At 54.0% G+C, this 19,237-nt stretch overlaps 1 protein-coding gene across 6 annotated transcripts in view; it reads right to left on the minus strand.

Moving 5' to 3' along the window:
• Positions 1-2,199: 2,199 nt before the first annotated feature.
• DENND3 (DENN domain containing 3) overlaps positions 2,200-19,237 on the minus strand; it is a 49,331-nt gene continuing 32,293 nt past the window's right edge. For 2 of the 6 annotated variants that reach the window (XM_031439709.2, XM_031439711.2), the window contains 9 exons: positions 18,948-19,118; positions 18,077-18,206; positions 16,087-16,194; positions 13,399-13,538; positions 11,162-11,322; positions 9,834-9,967; positions 6,864-6,982; positions 6,650-6,787; positions 5,433-6,487 (listed from right to left, as the gene is read on the minus strand). In XM_031439709.2, coding sequence (XP_031295569.1) covers positions 6,287-6,487; positions 6,650-6,787; positions 6,864-6,982; positions 9,834-9,967; positions 11,162-11,322; positions 13,399-13,538; positions 16,087-16,194; positions 18,077-18,206; positions 18,948-19,118 — 1,302 coding nt within the window. In that variant the 3' untranslated portion in view covers positions 5,433-6,286. Of the gene's footprint in view, positions 3,107-5,432; positions 6,488-6,649; positions 6,788-6,863; positions 6,983-9,833; positions 9,968-11,161; positions 11,323-13,398; positions 13,539-15,022; positions 15,743-16,086; positions 16,195-18,076; positions 18,207-18,947; positions 19,119-19,237 lie in introns of those variants that run through there. The other 4 variants (XR_010377000.1, XM_064476795.1, XM_031439710.2 and 1 more) reach the window with 4 other exon arrangements.

A 19,237-nucleotide genomic window follows, 5' to 3' on the forward strand; every position in this document is an offset into this window, starting at 1 on the left:
CTCTGGCCCCCTCAGCCGTGAGCACCAGCACCCTTGCCACGGTCCTCCTTGGAAGATTGCTCCAGAGACAGACACACCCATCCTTCTCACGGTTACGTCTGCCAGCGGCTGCTTCTGGGACACACCATCCATCTTCAGGGCTCCGGCCTGCCTGCCTGCCGGGGCTGCCCCGAGGGCCCACTTCCTGAGGAAGTGGGGTCAGTTCTGACCCTGGACAGCCCTTAGGGGCTCAACCAACAGCCATTCTCATTACCTCCTCGTGGGGAGCCAGCCACCACCCCTGGTCCCGGCTGGCCCCTGGGCCAGCCCATCCCCAGGACCTCTGCAGAGCTGAGCACCCAGCCCGACTCTCTCACCCTCCCTGGGTGGCCAGGGGCACGTCTCCATGTGCTCTGGACCAAGACTGTCTCTTGGTGGCAGAACGACCCAATTGTTGGAAATGCCTCTTGTTACCAGAGAAACTCCCCAGGCATCTCGGAACAAAACTTATTTAGTTCCATTGTGAACTGGCCACAGGACAACTTTTTTATATCAACTTATTAAGTTGGAGCACTATAATAGCTCTTGCTGATTTTAGCAATGATGTAAGTGTGTGTTAAACACATAACGTTTTCTGAGGAAAAGGGATTATACAGAAGGTAATATCACACATTAATTTTTTAATCAGGTGGGCAAAAGCGGCCTGGCGTTTGTGTTTCCGCGCAGAGTCCTCGTGCGTCCTTCCCGTAGGTGTGGCTGCACGGCGCTGAGCCCTCCTCCTGTGCCCGCAGTCCCGTGTGTGTGACTCTCACCTCCACGCGGAGCCCAGCCTGGGTGTAGACCAGGCCCTCCCTGTGTCTTTTCGCTGTTACTCTGTGGTTGACTCTTAATAAACCTTTCCCTACCAAGTGACAGTGTGGGTGTGTGTGTCACCTCCCCACAGCCCCTCCCCCTGCCCTCCGGGGGCTGGGCTGTGGACCCAGGCCCGCCCAACCTCCTGGAGCCTGGGTGGGTCCAGGGCAGGGAGGGCCAACACACCCCAGTTCTGGCCAAGGCCGGCCCGTGGGTGTGGGCCAGATATCAACTCATGAGGTCCTCCCAGAGGCAACCCCTGCTCCAAATCTGGGGGCCCATGTCTGAACCCCCAGCCCCTCCAGGGCACCTGCCAGAGGTGAGGGGGTCTCAGCTCTGCTTGCCTCACCTGGCTCAGGTGGGAATGATACCCACCCAGCATGCTGGCTGTGCTGGTGACCTGACATGGCCCTTTAAGGCCAAACCCAGGACTGGGGCCCCAGCCAGGTATGGCCAGATGTCTGGCAGCCCAGGCCTGCCCTGGTGGGTAAGTGGGGGGCATAGTGGGGTCCTGACTGCTGGTAGAGAGCCCTCGGGAAACAGGGGAGCTCAGAAGCAGCCCTGGTTACCACCAGCCAGCCACAGAGCGAGCTGCCACCAGACGTGCGGTTACCGCAGGGCCTGTGTCGGCGGGGCAGCTGCAAGCGGCTGTCACCAGTGCAGTTGGTGAGAGGAAATGAAGGGGGTGGGACTCGCCCAAGGTCACACAGCTGTATGAACTCAGGACGGGCTGGTTTGTTCAAAGGCTCTGCTGACGTGGGGTGGGGAGAAGGGTGGTCATGGTTTGGGGTACCGCGGAGGCCGCCCGGCATGGGGGATGGGAGAGGGAGTCGGGGTCGGCTCGGACTGCGAGGTCACCAAGGGCTCCCGGGGTCGAGCCTGGGTGTGTGGAGGGGGACGGAGGCCCGGACACCCCGGGGCCTTGGTCCTGCACCGTGACCTGAGCGCCTCGCGGTTAGAACCTGGGCACAACTCCCTGCTGTGGGGACCATGGGGTCACGCGGCACAGGCGCTCCCTGCGGGGCGGGGCTTGGGGCCAGGGCTCCGCCCTCGTCCCGGTCGCGGCTAAGGCCAGCGCGCAGCGCCCCCTGCTGTCCGCCCAGCCTCGGCCCTGGATGCTCAGAGCCAGCGAGACCGAGGCGCGGGGTGCGCCGCCTGGGAGAGTGGGGGCCTCAGAGAAGTCTGCGCCCCGCCCCCCACTCCGGGCCCGGGAGGCCTCTCCAAGGCGCCGGCTGGAGGTCGCACACGCATGGGCGGTAAATAACCGAAAATCGGTGCCCCAGACCCCGCCCCCACCCGCATGCCCCCACATCTGTCCCACATGCGCTAATGCAGAAAATATTTTAACGAAAATTGGACCACACTGTGTAGAGTTCGCAATCTACATTTTCTGTTTAGTAACATAATCCTCTTTCCTCATTAGCACATACTGGCCTACTACATTGTTTTAACAGTATGAACAGAAGTTTCTTGGGGTTTTGTTTTTATTGAAAAATCAAGGGGAAAGTTGTGTTTATACCTTATCTACGATCTGTCTGCCTGTCTGTACCTCGTCTGTCATTCTAAAAATTCACGAATCTGTGTTTCTGGAATGTGTACTGAAGGATTTTCCTGGAGGGAGGGACCTCAAGTAGGACACATGTAGGCAAGAAAATTTCATTAGTGAAAAGAGCTGAATTCTTAGAAATCTCACATGTGGCCTCGAACTCAGTCGAGGAACCACACTGGCTTTAAGTATAAGCCTTTGGTTGCTTCTCACTTGCACAGCTCTTTTACATGTCCTGTTCCATGCTTGGTTCTTCCCCAAAATGGAGACTACACCGTGATTTTTAGATCAGGAAACAGCTCTGAGACACAAGAAGGTGGGCCCAGTGTGTATTCCAGGCCCTTAGAAACAACAGAAAACACACACACAGAACTCAAAAGACAAGTGTAGGGATCTTCCCCGGGCCCAGAGACCGCAAGGACTCCCGGAAGGGGGGAGAGCGTGCAGAGTGAGGCTGAAGAAGGAACCCAGTCTCAAGACTCAACAGAGGACCTCCTCTCAGAGGGTTGGAGAGGCGCCAGGCGGAGGTGGTGGACACTTGATGGGGATCTGGTAGCAACCAGGACACATACCACATAGCCACCTAGCAGCAGGTGGCAGCTCCAGGAGTGGACCCGTTCCCGGGGTGGCTTCCCAGGTTAAGAACAGGAGACTGTGGACTTCGTCGGCCAGCACAGCAGAGTGAGTAGACATTTGGCACCACCTCGTGAATGCGAGCGCTGTGCATCCCTGCTGAATCATGAATCATGAATCATGATTTAATTAATAATATGAGTTATTTCATTAAGAATATAATTGATGAATCGTGATTTTTCTATTTGAGTCCAACTTTAATTTTTGCTCAAAAAATTAGCTTCACTGAGGTATAACTTATGTGCAATAAAACTGACCAGTGTTAAGTGTGCAAGTTGATAAGGTCTGACAAATGTCTAGAGGGCGTAACCACCACTGCAGTCATGGTATGTTCCTCAAAAAGTCAGACGTGTGTCAGGTTACGACACAATCCAGCAATCCCACGTCGAGGACATGCCCAGGAGAAATGAAGACATGTCCACACAGCAACGTCTGTACACATGTCCACGGCAGCTTCTTTTGTCCCCCCCCCCCCAAAGTTTCCCTGGTGCCCCTCTGCAGGCGTTCCCTTCTCCCACCTCTCATACACGGCCAGTCACCCGTTTGCTTTTTGTCACTATCGTTTTTGCCTTTTCTTGAGCGTCATATACACGGACTCACACAGTGTGCGATCTTTTGTGCCTGGTTCCTCTGAGTTAGCAGAAAGCTTTGAGAGCCATCCCTATTACTCCAGGTGTCATTAGTTTGTGCCCTCCTACTGCTGACTAGTGTTCAATTAAATGACGGTACTGCCATTCGTTTAAACATTTGGATTGTTTCTAGTGTTTGGTTATTATGAACTGCTGTGAGCATTTGAGTACACGGCTTTGTGTAAATGTGTTTTCCTCTCTTTGATAAACACCTGAAGGGTTGCTGAGTCATATATATATTTTTAACTTTATTAAAACTGTCAAACTCTTTTCTGATGCGGCTCTACCGTTCTGCAGCCCCACAGTCAACGAACGAGGGTTCTGTTCGCCCCACATCCTTGTCAGCATAGTTTAAAATTTTTTAGCCTTTCCATGTGTGTGTAATGTCTCACTGTGGTTCTGTTTCCTTAGATGTTAAGCATCTTTTCCTGTGTTTATCTGCCAGTTGTATATTTTCTTTAGTGAAATGTCTAACATAGCTTTTTCGTCCTCTTTGGGGATTGGTTTATTTTCCTTGTGACTGCTGAGTTTTAAGGATAGAAGTCCTTTATCAGCTATATAGTTTGTAAGTATTTTCTCCCAGTCTATGAGTGGAAGAAGTCTGCCTTGTTCCTGATTTCAGAGTGAAAACATTTAGTATTCACCACTGAGTATAATGTTTGCTGTGGGTTTTTTGGTGGCTGTTCTTTATCCAGTTGAAGTTTCTTTCTAGCCCTAGTTTGCTGAGAGCTTTTATCATGAAGGGATGTTGAATTATGTCAAAGACTCCAAATCTATTGGGATGGACTTGTGGTTTCCCTTTTTGCATTTGTTAAGATGGTGAATTGCATTAATTGACCTGGATATTAAAACAACTTTGCATTCCTGCAATGAATTCCACTTGATTGTAAGGTGGTGTCCTTGTTTTGTATTGCTAGATTTGATTTTCTAAAATGTTTCTAAAGATTTTAATGTTTATGAAGGATACTGGTCTGCATTTTTTTTCCTTGTAATATCTTAGCTGGTTTGGGTAGCAAGGTGATGTGAGTCTCGTGAGTGAGACAGGACTATTCAGATTTTCTATGTCTTCTTGCACTGGTTTCATAAAGTTGTTTTTTAAGAAATGTGTGCATTTCCTCCCAGCTGTGAGGTGTTTTGCCATAAAATTATTCATGACATGCTTTTGATGTCTGCAGGATTCTCTCCTCTCTCTCACTCCTGATACTGGTAATCTGTGTTTGATCAGTTTCTTGATCAGTCTTGCTAGAAGTTTACTTATTAGTTTTAAGAACCAACTTCACAAAAGCAGAATCCCACCTCCCGCCCTTTGCTGCTGGCCTAGTCTGCCTCCTAGAAGTCAGGACACCCTTCCCATCAGGGCTGACGGGGAGGGATTCGGCCACCTGGCTGTTCTCCTCACCAGTCTCAGAACGTTCCCGAATATCGACCAGTGATCCAAACCTTCCAGAATGCTTGGGTCTTGCAGACCCAGCCAGAGGCCCAGCCAAAGCGTTTACCCAGGAGGCACTGCAGATGCCTCTGGAGTCTGGCTCTGTCCTGGGGGCCTGATAGAGACCCTCAGAGACCTGTCAGGGGTGAGCAAGGTCTGGTGCGGTGTCTCCCCAAGTCCCAAGAGTCCAGGGCAGAGGGTCCAGCAGCCATTCCCCTGTGCCTGAGCACTTCATGGGTCCACGTGGGACAGGCCATGGGCCCTCAACAGTGCTCCCTCCTGGTCCAGCAGCCATGCCAAAACCTTACTCACTGACATTTAAGAATGGAAATCTCAATGTTACAGAAAAAAAATGTGCAAAAGGTCTTTTTTGCAAATTTTTTTTATAGCTAGTAAGATTATCTTCAGTTAAATAATAAGGCACCGTCTACATATACATACACGCTATGCACACAAGATGCACATGGAGCAGAAATATACATTAGCGTCTGCTGAGTCTGTACATGATTTTAGATGGAGCTCTGATCTTTGGTAGAAAAAAGTCTCTGGGTTTCCTCATTACAAAATTGTTGCATTCTTTTTGTTTGTTTGTTTTTAAGGCACAGAACTTGCCTCTGCTGGCCCAGCCCTGTCCAGACAGCCTTATCATAGTGTTGTCTCCTCCCTGGGGCAGATCCTGGTCACCTGCTCTGATGGGGGACAGTGAGGGCCGGCGCAAACCTGTTCAACCACAAAGCGGCCATTTAAAAACGCCCCTTCTTGTGAGCTTTGCTGGAAACAAGAGGTCAGTGTGGGGCTGTCGGGTTCAGCATTTGGTGAGTGAATGAGTGAGTGAAGCCAGGGAAAGGCAAGACCAGAGCCCTGAGGTCTGCGGGTCGTGTGTGCTTTGGCTAAACTGCTTCCAGCTGGCCCGGTGCTGGCCCAGGTCGTGGATTCTGAAAGTGCCTAGACAACGCAGGGGTGACTTCTCAGCGGAGGTTAACTGACAGGCAACCCAACCTGAAACGGTACAGTTCAATCCGTTAAGCCCCAGAGAGAAAGTGCGATATTACAGGCCTGGTAACTGAGGCCCGAGCGCCGAACAGGCGCCTGCAGTGGCCACGCCCCGCTCACCGCTGGGCAGGTGGGGACCCGCCTTCTCTGGGAAGGCTCCAGAAAGCCGGCCGAAGGCACGCCGCTCCCTCGCAGGGCTCAGCGCCGCTCCCACGGGCGCCCAGGTTACTCGACTTTCCAGATGGCGATCTTCCCTTCCTCGCGGCCGGACCCGCTCAGCACGTATCTGTCCTCCGCGGAGCACAGGGTCTTCACCGTGTCCGCGTGGGCCACCAGCTCTTTCTCCACCGTCTTCCTCTCGGTGTCGATCACGTAGATCTTACCCTTGGACCTCCCCTGCGACAGCCCGGTGCCGCCCACCCAGATCTGGGAGGAGAGACGGGCATTAGCGTGGGGACCCCCTCTGCCCGCAGCCCAGGGGCGGGGCCTTGAGCGGAGGGGGCGGGGCGGCGGGCGGGGCAGAGAGGCCGTGGGGGGAGGGGCGGAGCCCCACAGGCAGGCTCTTCCGGGAGTCCTGGCGCCCCTTACCTGCTTCTTCACCCTGATCATGCAGTTGACCTCGGAGCATTCGGGCAGGTGGATCCTCTGGGGGGGCTGGGCCAGGTCCCTCAGGCTCCAAATGTAGAGGTCGCCGTACCCAGCACAGGCCGCCCAGAGCTGCTCCTGCTAAAACGTAAGGTGTCAATGCGGGCGCTGGCTCGGGGAGCCAGCGTGCACCGCCCAGACAGAGGTGCTGGGGTACCTCGGGTATGAGCTGGAAACCCAGGAAGGAGGTGCTTATCTCTGTGAAGTTCTCGTTGATCTTCAGTTCCTGACGGACAAATCCATTCGTGGTCACGAGCATGATGCTGGTACCAGTACCTGCAGGACACAAGACCCAGAATGAGGCGCAGGTGGGGCGGATTCGAAGCACAGGGAGGAAGCCGCTGTCCCAGCTGCAGTGTGACTGGCGGGGCCACTGGTCCTTGCCATGTCTGACCACGGGGTGGGGCTCTGTGACTGGGACAGTCATGTGGAGCCTTCCCGTTCTCTCAGCCACGTTGTCCTCGCAGCGACACTCAGACCATTAGCCCCATTTTTACTGATGAGGAAACTGCTGGAATCCAGCAGCCTCTTCTGAGGCTTTTGGGATCCTTCCTGCCATGGTTATGGGGCATTTCCCATCCCTTGAAGCCACGGTGTCTGCGAACCCCGTCAGTAAGGACAGAACTCTAGGCAGCAGTGCCCAGCCCACGTGGGACATGTCTCCCTGGTTAAGCGTCTCTCCATCTGTTTCTATTAATCACTCCAGGAAAACGTCTTTTTGTAAACCAAGAGTTTCCACACCATGAGAGCTGCAGGTCATCAAAATCAGTACCGCAGGGGAGAGGTCAGACCAAGGCTACGGGGGACGGAGTCATCTCCAAGGAAGATGAAGAGCTACAGGGCTGTCCTTTCTCAGCTTTTACTGCCAGCTCCCTCCTCCCACCCCTGTGCTGAAGCCCCTGGGACAGGAGGTACCAGCACCCCGGGCGGGCCCTGGCTTCCTGCCATGGTGGGTGGACTGCAAGCCCACAGAGAAATGACGCCCTGTCCTCGGCCACCCTTGGGACTCGGCAGCTCAGCTGGGGTCTCCTCGGTCCCAGAACCTGAGAGCCCGCCCCCACCACTCCTTCCTGCCCGAGACCTGATTAGCAAACCCAGGCATCCCTTAGGAGGCCTTTTATCCAGAGATGCCATTATCCACTTGGGCTAATTAATAAGGTCCTTTTGGAGGCTGCTGACTGTCAGGAACACCTGGGCAGCAGGAAGCCCTGCTAAGCGGCACTGATGCCCCTGGAGGCCCCTCCCTGGGGCCAACCAGCCATGCTCACTGCCCCAGGCTCTCCCCAAGTGCAATCGCCAGGTACCAACAATGCCTGGGCCCGGCTGGCAGAGAGCAGCAGGCAGAGTTCACACCAACCCTGCTTGTGCGAGTCGGGAGGGGGCCTGCTGCACAAGGAGCAGGGAGTGGAGGCAACAGAGGTGGGTGGGACTGATCACTGTCCCTGAGGTGGGCCAGGCACCCAAAGGAAAGGGGCTCCCGCCACCCATGGGCGACGGAAGGGGGAGGACCCAGGGAGAGCTCTGTCCACAAGATGACCCCCATGGGGGACAATGTCCTCTGCAGCTCTGCCACCCACCCCCCTTTGAAGCCAGACCTGCTGTATGCTGGGTCCATTATACATGACGTGGTGTAATAGTTGCGTAAGGTAGACTGTGAGAAATTAAGGTGGCATATCGCAGTCCTTAGAGCAACCTCTAAAAAGTAAAGCAAAACACACAGGCCTAAAAAGACAATACAAAAGATTAAATTGAGTATAAAAAGTACTCAGCCTAAAAGAAGGCAGAAAAGGAGAGACAAAAGAACAAAAGAACATGGGGAAAATGGAAAAGAAATAAGTAAGTTTATATCCAACCATGTCATTAATAGCCTTGAGAGTAAGTAGACTGATGGGCAAAGAATCTGAACAGATGTTTCTCTGAAGACACAAAAATAGCAAACAGTCCATGAGAGGATGCTCTGCATTGTGAGCCGTCAGGGAAATGCAACGAAAGCCACAGTGAGATGCCACTTCATGCCCACTAGGACAGCTAAGATGAAAAAATAGATAAGTTTTGGTGAGGATGTGGAGGAACTAGAACTGTCATATACCTCTGGAAAGGAATGACAGTTTCTCAAATGGTTAAACATAGTTAACCCAGGTCCATCCAAGGGAGAATGGATAACCAAGTTGCAGCCTTCATGCAATAAAATGAATGAGCTATTGCCACTGGAGCATCATGGCTGAACCCTAAAAGCACCCTGTTGCCTGAACGGAACCAGATGAACAGGTGCTCTAGGGTCCATTCAGAGAAAGTTCAGGAACAAACAAAACAAATCAGTGACAGAATTCAGGACAGTCGCTCCCCTCGAGTCAGGGGCTACCTGGAAAGGGGCACAGAGGGACTGGTAACTGGGATGGAAATGTTCTGTGTCTCGATCATTGGGTGGCTCTGTGGTGTGTACTTCTGTCAAAACACTACAAATTGTACAGGTCCATCTGTGCATCTCATCATATATAAATCCAGCTTCAATTTAAAGAAAACATTCAATTTAAAGAAAACATTCACCAGTGTTGTCTGGCACCCAGCAGGGAAGCCTTCAAAGTGCAGGCAACCTTTGTGCCGTGCTGCTCAGAAATGCAGAACATACGCCACCAGGCACAGTGTCTGCACCTCCCCGTCACACTCCAGCAAAACGCCCAGCTCACATCCACGGACATCCCTGGCCCGAGGTCTGGGCAGGGGGTGGCAGAGGTGAGCACAGGGCACAGCCCGCCAAGCTGGCCCTCGGGCCGGGGAGACAGGACCACCCTCAATAGGGCCACTGAGGGCTCCCGGAGGGGGCAGCGATGACCCAGGGGCATTCAGGCTGGCTGCACACTACGAGCGGGGACAGTGAGAGCAGAGGCGAGGGCAGGAGCGAGGCCACGCGGGCAGGATGCAGGCGTCCCGTCCCATTAGCTGTGAGCAGGGAACCCAGGGGAGCAGCAAGCTCAGGCAGGGAGCGGGGAGCCGCGAGCAGAGAGAAGAAACCAGAGTTTTACAGTCAAGGTTGGAAACACGTAAAGCCAAGGAAACAGGCTTTGGCTCTCATTTGGTTTCCTTTCCCGGGACGAGCAGGGCTGAGGTCGGCAGACAGAGGACTTACAGCACCACAGGCGGTCGTTGTGCAGTCTGATGGACGAGAGCCCGCAGCTCGGCAGCTGGAACCTGCTGGTCACCCGCAGCGTGCTCACGTTCCAGGCCAGGACCGTCCCGTCCATGCTGCACGAGTACACCTCCCTGCGGTGCAGACACATGTGTGCACGTGCATGTCATGTGGCTTGGAGAACCCCCTGCATGCTCTCATCCAGAAAAGAACAAAGCTGCTGTCAGGGAAGGCACCCACAACACAGATAACGAGTGACACAAACGCCGTCCATGTGGCAAGAAAAAGGCTCGGGGAGGATGTGACCCAGGGAGCGGGGAGAGGTGGGTTTCTGAGCTCACCCAGCACCTCCCATCACTGCTGCGTGCGCTGCCGCCAGGAACTGGCGAACAGAACCATAACGTCACCGTTAACTGAAACCCACCCCTCAAACGAGGGTTGGAAACAGCACGCGCCCCTGCGAGCTCAGGGGCGAGCATCAGCACGGTCCGGGGGAGGCGCACCCACCCGTGCCGTGCAGGCCCCTCCGCCTTCTGATGCTGTCTCAGCTTCAGCTGAGACCCTGCGCCCACCGGACAGATGGCATCCGTGAAACTCGGGGATGGGGTGGGGGTGGCAGGGAGGGAGCCTTGACCGCTGGATCCAGGGCTGGGGCTGCCCGCTGAGCCCAGGCTTCCTCACAGCTGGTTCTCATGGCTCCCCTGGGCACCTGCTGGGCACCAGGCCCTGTTCCAAACATAGGACACAGCAGAGAGCAGGACAGACAGGGGCTGCCCTCGGGGAGCTGACGCTCTTATGCAGGGAAAACGACGAAGGAAAGAGGTAAACTGTGTCCCCAAAGAAAGATATGCTGAAGCCCTAACCTCTGCCTCCGTACCTCAAAATGACATCTTGTTTAGAAATAGTACAGAAGTATTCAAGTTACATGAATGAGGGTAAGCCATAGTCCAGTATGATTGCATCCTCATAAGAAGGGGACACTTGGACACAGACAGATACACAGGGGACTCTGTGCAAAGACAGGTGATTGGAGTGATGCATTTATGGGCCAGGGAGGGCAGGCAAACACCAGAAGCCAAAGAACAGGCAAGGAAGGCTGAGTGCCAGCTGCTACTGACCACCACACTTCCCCCGGAGTTGGTCTCCAGGAGAGACTGCTCCTCTGTGCCCACAGCAGAGACAGGCAGGAACACCCCCGAGCTCTCCCTCCAGACCCGCTTCACTCTCCCTGCCCGCCCCAGCCCCCGTAGGTGAGCGATCCCTGCCCTCTGGGAGCCCCCGACCCAACCAGGAGCCAGGCGGCCCCTCCCAGCAGAGCCTGGACGAACCTCGGCGCCTGAGCTCCATCCTGCACGACCAAACCCGTGACGCTGGAGCGGTGGTCCGTGAGCTGCTTGTTGCAGGACATGCTGTGGATGTTGATGATGTAGATGACGGAGTCCTCGGAGCCGACCCACACCTGGCTCTGCTCCGCCATCACCATGCAGTTCTGACAGGGCCGGGACGACATGGGGAGGGCCATCAGTTCCCGCTGACCCTGGGGTGAGCTGCGTCCTGCAGGCTCAGCGAGCGCTGGGACCCAGGCTGAGGCTCCTACAGCCACATTTCACATTTTTCTTAACCGATCAATACGTCACCTTGTTGTACGTGTGTTTCTGTTTAAAGACACCTTATTTTATATACACTTGACCCTCAAACAACAGGTCTGAACTGCACGGTCTACGTACACGTGGATTTTCTTCACCAGACACGCAGTGCAGGACCACACCCACCACGGTGGGTGGAATCCATGGATCTGAAACTGGGGCCGGCTGTCAAGTCACACGCAGGCTGTCGACAGCGCAGAGGGCCCCCTGCACCCCGCTGACCCGTCCGCCTGAGCTCGCCCTGGACGGAGCCTGTCCACGGCACGGACATCATGAGGCTCCGGCCTCTCGCACTCAGGACACTAGACAGCAGTCAGCTCTGCACTGGGGCACCATTTTAAACAGCAAAACCACCCATAAAAAGCACAAAAATGCAAAAACCATGGCACTAAATGGGCCATGGAGAGGACACCCATGTACAGTGTGAGCTGGACCAGGAAGGCAGTTGCCTTGTTCGACCTCGGCTGGGAGCTTGCACGCAGCTGGCATCCTCTCCAGCTGTGGAGGACCCTGAAAGCACCGTGAGTTATGTGTCCTGGGGGTACAGGTAGGTTTTGTGAGCAGGTAAATCTGCACACGTGGAATCTGCAAACAATGAAGCCTCACTGCATGTTAACTACAGATAGAACCGCCGGTGCTCGCTGTAGCGAGTTCTCGGGGTTCCAGCTTAGCTAAGTCAACAGCCAGTGATTAGTTTTAGACTGTTGGAAATTAAACATGAAGAAGTAAAACACTGAAGAGTTATAAAAGCCACATAAACGTGAAACACAGCTATTTGCCTGGACATCTCAACAAACCCAATCGAATCCCTAAAAAATGCTCCCTAAAAATTTTCTGAGCTGGTGTCCAACTCCATCCGTGATGTGGGCAACATTTTACTGGTAACTGAACAAATGTCTCAGATTTTCAAACACAAGTAGATTTTACAGAGTAACAGTTAACACTCATGTTGGAGGGCTTGAGGCTAGATCTAAAACCAGATACAACCAGCATCGATGGTGGTGAACTGTTTAAGTCACAAGAAAGATCTTATAAAAACTCATAGTTTTAATTTTACCAATAAATATTCTTATAAATTAGAAAAAGGTGCTACCTTGCTAATTTCAGAATTAATAATTTTAAAAAGCCCTTTCTTTTGAGGGATCTACCTGAGAATTGTTATAATTTCAGTAAAACATCTTTCTTTAGTGGCCCAAAGATATCCTACATAAACCACTTTGAACTTCAAATTTCAGCGAAGGGAGCATTTTCTAGAGATTCTGCCCACATTTCTTTCTTGTCGAATGGTACCAAATATCTCTGTGAAACCAGTGGGAGGATATTTTCACATAATTGGAATAACTTTCTGCCTCAGTTGTTACCTGCCCTAATTGGGGAGCAACAGAGACTGATAACAAAATGCCGCGTTTTGCTTTAATTTTCACTAGGATTTTTAAAGTTGCCCTGTTACTGAACAGTCTTTGAAATGCTTGTGACTAAGAATCAACCCCCAAAATTCAATCTTAGGATGAGAATGATGAGATGAGGCTGAGTCCTTAATTCCTCCTTCTTGTTTTTCGTTTGGTCTAAATCATTCTCAGACTTCTGTGAATAGTCTGCTTTGACATATCTTGGATCCTGTTCCTTTATCATATGAGGCTCCAGTTTTGGAGTAGGGGGCAGTAGGGGTTTAAACCCATTATCTGCTCACTTAAATAAGAACACTTAAATGAAGAATAGAACAAGTTCACATTTAATTAAAAAACTCAAGATAAAAATGGGAGCCTTCCTGCTTGCAGGATTTAGGGAGGCAGTGAGATTCATGCATCCTGCTGCCTGTACAGGTGGGCCTGCTCGCTTCCCAGAATCACAGCTTAGTCAGGACGCTTGCTTAACATGGTGTCAACACTGCCTGCATTTCCTGGGGACTTGCTACTCACCAGCTTAGAAGTGCCCACTTTAAAGCAGTGCTGGTGGACCGTCCACGAGGAAGCATCGAACACAATCACCTTGCCTTCGTCCAGAGCACACCATAGTTTGGGGTGAGCGTCCTCAATTTTTTCTGCTGGGTCCAGATGCCCTGACGAGGGAAGCAACCCAAAATGTTGGAAGGGATCCTCTCCTGCATCAGCCTGGGATGGAAACAGAGGTGAGACAGCCCAAACCCCCTGCCCCAGGGAGCCCAGAGTCTCGTAAGCGAGCCAGCTCTGCCCAGAGAACCCCGCAGAGAGCCAGCCAGGAGCACGCATGTAGGCGGCCTCCCCTGCCAGGATCCGAGGGGATCTGAGGAGGATTCATAAGGGAACAGGGGTGCAGGCACAGGGAAGTCGGGGCCAGGGACGGGAAGGAGAAGGGGCGGGAGGGCTGCGTGGAGGGACAGGCGCCAGGGGACGTGCGCCAACTCCTTTTGCTCCACATCTTCGCCAGCACTTGGCCCCGTCAGTCTTCCACCTCGGCCATTCCCGTGGTGTGAAGACGTGGCCTTTCCGCTGTGGTTTACCTGCCTTTCCTCATCTGCTCACGAGGCTGAGAGCTACAGCCGGCCGTTTGGATGACCCTCTGTGGTGACGTGCTTACGCCCCTGCGCATTTCTGAGTTGCGTGTCTCACTCTGTGATTCGTGGCCACTCTACACGTCCTCTGCGAGCCCCTCGTTGGTCCTTCTGTCTCGCAAATATCCTCTCCCCGTCTGTGACTGCCACTTTCACTCTTGAAAGCTTCTTTTAAAAATCCTTTGGGATTTGCAGATACTAACTACTGTATATAAAAAGGTGAACAACAAGGGCCTCCTGCAGAGCACAGGGAGCCACATTCACTACCCTCTGATAGCCTACAACAGAAAGGACGTGTGTGTGTAACAGAATCACTGTGCTGCACACCAGAAACTGACACATCGTAAACCAACTGCAGCTTAAGAAAGCTCGACACAGTCACACTGGCCCCTCCTCCTCCATGGCCAGCGCCCTCTGTATGCCACTGTGACTGCTCTCCTCGCCGTGAGGGCATGGGTATGGCCGCCTACGTTCCCGTCTAGCTTTGTTTGTTCACGTTTGGTTTTGCCCTGCGCGTCTGGACTTCAGTCCACTTGGCACTGATGACCGTGTGAGGTCTGAGGGGTCGTCAGCTTCGTTCTTCCACACGAACGCACAGCGTCCCAACGCCTCTTACGATGAAGACAGTCTTTCCCCAGCCACTGCCCTGCAGTACCACCCCCATCGTAAGCCAAGAAGTGTGTATCTGCCGGTCTTTCTGGGGTGTTCCCCTGCTGGTGCGCTGGCCCCTCGGGGGAGACACGCCCACTGAGATGCAGTCTTCAGTCCACCAGAGGCTGAGATGCCATGAAGCTGGGCTTCGGTTCCCCGGGGGCCTGGCTCCCTCTACTCCTGGGGTTCTCAGGGGTTGACCAGCACTCCCTGCTCCTGATGGGTCCTGCCCCCAGTCTTGTCCCCCTAAACCCATGCGGCCCTGCTCACCTCTTAGCTTCTGGGCCACCACTTCCAGAGCTGTCATCCACTGCACGGGAAAGGGACCCCAGTCTTCCGCATCGCCGTTTTTCATCCTTTGTCCGAACCCTCTCAATGTTCTCAGAGGAACGGGTACTGGCCCATCATGATGGGCAACCCAGAGTCTAGTCTGGTTTCATTTAAGGGAAACTAGCTTAGATCTAAAAATGGCTCATTTACCCAATTCAGATGCCTTGGTGGAAAGCACCTTGGTCTCTAATGTTACAAGCCAGTAACGTCAACAAAGAGCCTCGGCCGGATAAACTCAGCACCCGGCAGGACGAGGGCTGCCTGTGGTCCCCTCTCCCGCGTCCGCAATCGGCTGCTTTGCTGGGTCTTCTGGACGCGCAGTGAGGAGATCAACCTCTCCTGCTGGGAAGCGGCTCTGCCACAGAACTTCCATTTCTCCATGAAACCGAGTGAAACAGGAGACTCGTGGCCGAGAAGCCTTGGTTCCGCGAGGCCACAGACCTCGGGGGTTAAGGGGCGGGTGGGAGCGCCCGCGTGATGCGCTCACTCCTCCGGGCGCGGATGGACTGAATGCAGAGCGGCTGGCTTCTAAGGTTCTTTCCTACCCAGACTGAGTGTCTTTGTTCCCCAACATCGTAAACCCTCAGAGTCACACTCGGCTGCCAGTCTCTACAAGCCGGAATTCAATAAAAGCGTTTTGACGGCTGTAATGCTCCCACACAACGGCGGTCTTTGTTTATCCTCGGCCCCTGCGGTGGCACCAGAGTCTTCCCCCTTCCTCGCTTGGATGCGCCCTGTAGGTCCCAGCGAGTCTGCAGGAGGAGGACCGTTCGGCCACACCAAACAGGAAGATCGGGTGGTAACACGTGCAGATCAGTCACAGTGACACAGGCTCAAGCACTCTGCCAACCGCGACCTGCTCTCGCAGGCTGGCGGGGACTCACGTGCCTGCCGCCCCCTCCAGTCCTGCACGGCCCCGCAGCCCGGCCTGCCAGCCCACGGAGCGGCCGCACCTCCCCGCTCAGGGTTTCACCTCAAATGCAGAAAACCGCCCTCCATCAGGCCGTCTGCCCCTCCCTTCCAGGCTGACCTTGAACACACGTCTAAACTCTCAGACTGTTCAGAAAAAAGCCGCCAAGAGGGGAGAGACCGCTACCTGGGGTGTAGAGCAGGACGTCCACGCCGCGTGGGGTCGTCTCACCTGCCGACGGGTTTATCTTGTGCTTCAGCGTCTCCGAGGTCGTCTTGGGAACGGCCAGGGGCACTGAAACGCCAACGCACGCAGGGTTAGCTCACGTTCTGCCTTCCCTGGACCAGTAGTTCTGGGGTAAAACCTCTCGTTTGTGAAGATGAACTATCTTTGCAACCAGACATTAAAGTAAAGCCACGTGCGTCCCGCCTCCTTCCTCTGGCGGTGGGAAGTGACCGCCTGCTGCTTTCTGTTTAATCACAGCTCCCGAGCTCAATACCCTGACCTCCGTCCGCACTCACCTGTCACCCTGGCAGAGTGAAGACTTTTAAACGTTTCTCTATAAATCTCACCTGCGAGCAGTCTCTCAACCTTTGGGGCCACAGGGTGGCTGCCGCGGGGGCGTCCTGTGCTGTACGATGTTTGGCAGCCTCCCTGGCCTCACCCCCCCACTACACACCCCCCACAAATACCTCCAATCATTGCCAAATGCCTCTCCCCAGGGGTGGGGTGCAGGTTTCAGAAAGTTTCATTTTTAGATTTTCCATCACGAATTGACCATAAGCTACTAACTTAAGCCCAGGATCATAACCTAAGCACGTTGCCTCGTTAAGCTTTACACAAGAGAAGGCAGTTCTTGGTTGGCAGCAAGGGGTCAGGGACCCCGAGCTTGCACAGCTCCCCTCTGACGGAACTGAGGGTCACGTGTTGGGTGGAGCCCTCGTTCACGGAGGACTCAGGAGGCTTTTCTGTAAACCTTGATCAAGACTAGGTGTGAGCATGGGCGGTCTAAGCAGCTGACGCGCAGTGTGCATTCGATTTTGTTCCTAATTAAGGGGAAAAAACCCCAGCAAATCAACGTCTGGTTCCAGGATTGTTGACAAGAGCTTCTGCAAGTCACTCCAGCAACTGGAGCACCCTGGCTGCTCCTGGAGATGGGGGTCCTGGGACATGAGAGGGGGTGGTCCCAGGACCAGGAAGCACGAGGAATCTCACAGCAACAGACGCCGTGAAGAGCAAAACGCACAGAGGTGAATGAACGTGTAGCTGAAGCTTGTTTTCCCTAAAGCAGGGGTGACACTTCACAGAGTCCTCCTCGCCAAATACCCAAGAAAAGTGACAATACACGTCCCAGCAAAACTTCCACGTGAGCGTTCAGGGCAGCACCATTCACAGCCAGAAAGTAGAAAACTCAGTGGTCAACGGATGGACGGATAAACTGCACTACGTCCATACAGCGGAGTATAACTCAGCCGGAAAAAGTGACACCTCTGCGCGGATGAACACGGAAGCAATGCTGCATGGCGGGGGCCAGGCACAAAGGACACGTATGATGTTGTGCATGTGAAATGCACAGACGGGCGACCTTGTGGCAAGTCCATCGAGACAAAGTAGACCAGCGTTCGCTTAGCAGCTGAGGGATGACTGCTGACTGCATGGGGTTTTGTACACTTATGGGTGATGAAAATGTTCTAAAATCCATTGTGCTGATGGCTGTGCAACTCTGAATTTGCTAAAACCAGTGACTCATACACTTTAGAAGGGTGTGGCATGAGAACTATATCTTAATAGAACTTATTTTCTCAAATGCATACAAACAACTAGACATAGTTTTTGAAACATCCCCACACCTTGGTCACCGTGTTTCATGAATTTACATCGCTGGTCTAGCCCAGTGCCTGTGACCTGCGGCACACGGTCATTTGACAGTGGTTAGTGCCTACTTCCGTATGCAAAGCCCAGGACAGGTGCCTCAGCGCATCCTCAGGAGCGGAGAGCCCCGAGGACTACTGCTAGGTAAGAAAAGGAAAGACACAGAGCGACATGTGCTACTCAGAACCTGAAAGCATGAAAGGGGGAAACTCGAGAAAACCGAGGAGACAGAAAGACAGCAGATAAAAGTCCCTGAAGACAGACCTAAGACACCGCGGCCGCATCAGACACAGGCTTAGCTTACTCTCGTTCTTCATCTTATCGAAGTAAGACAGTTTGGAGGCAGCGTACACGGCCCCGGGCGACTGCAGCGCCCCGACGACGGCGTCCATCAGCAGGACGTGGGTCAGCGCCTGCTGAACGTACTGGGGGTCCTGCCGAAGAAACGGTCGTTTCAGCACAGCCGCAGTCGCTTCCCTGCAGGACCATCACGCGACACGAACAATACTTCTGAAGATGTGTGTTTTTTCCAAAGTGACATGAAGCGTTTGATTTTGGATTTGATGTCATGTAATCATTTACTCTCAGTTGAGGCAAATACTGACTGTGTCTCCCAGGGGTCAGCAAACTTCCACAAAGGGTCAGGAAGCAAGTGTTTTAGGCTCTGTCACAGCCATCAACTTGGCCCAGAGTAAACGGAGGTCCAAAACTCCCCAGGATAGAAACTAACCATACAGAAGACATCTATCACACCCCCAACCGAAACCCTAATCCTGTGCAGGGAAAAGTGGAGAGTCACTCGGAGCAGGATGTGTGTACCCAGAATACTCAGCTTGAACCTGCCGGAGTCCAGCCCCCGACCCCCCGCCCTCCAACCCCGGGGATGTCACCAGAATGGGGAGGTGAGGAGAGAGCAGACAGCCTCCCCCACGGTCCACCCACAGCACCCTGCTGGCCCCTGCGTTTGCCCCCAGGGTGTCCCCAACCCCGTGGGGCCCGCGCTGGGTCCCGTGGGCCGCAGCATCCTCAGCGAGACGCTCCCTGACAAGACCTCATCTAATGCCAGCCCGCTCACGGCCCGGGCGCCCCGGCTTCTCGCTGGGCAGAGCCGCAGAGACACGCGCGAGCCCAGAGGAGCGCGGCACGAGCAGGCAGGGGCAGCCCCGGGCCCAGACCTTGTGCTCATCGGCCAGCCTCTTCCCAGCGCACATCTCCTTCACCATCAGGTGCCACAGGTCACACTCGTTCTTGAGGTTAGCTTCAAAGACTTCCTTCTTGGACACCATTTTGACTTTTAAGGTGGGAATTCTCAGGAGCAGGAAAGCCACCGTGGTGCTCCGGACTTCCTGCAGAGGCAGAGAGAGAGGCAGTGAGGGGGATGACACCTGCAGGGCCGTGGGGCGGACGAGAGGTGAATGTAGGAGCGGCGCGCTAAGGTCGTCCACTGTCCCCGTGCACACACGCC

Source organism: Camelus dromedarius, chromosome 20 (assembly GCF_036321535.1).
Source record: "Camelus dromedarius isolate mCamDro1 chromosome 20, mCamDro1.pat, whole genome shotgun sequence".
NCBI classification, from domain to species: domain Eukaryota; kingdom Metazoa; phylum Chordata; class Mammalia; order Artiodactyla; family Camelidae; genus Camelus; species Camelus dromedarius.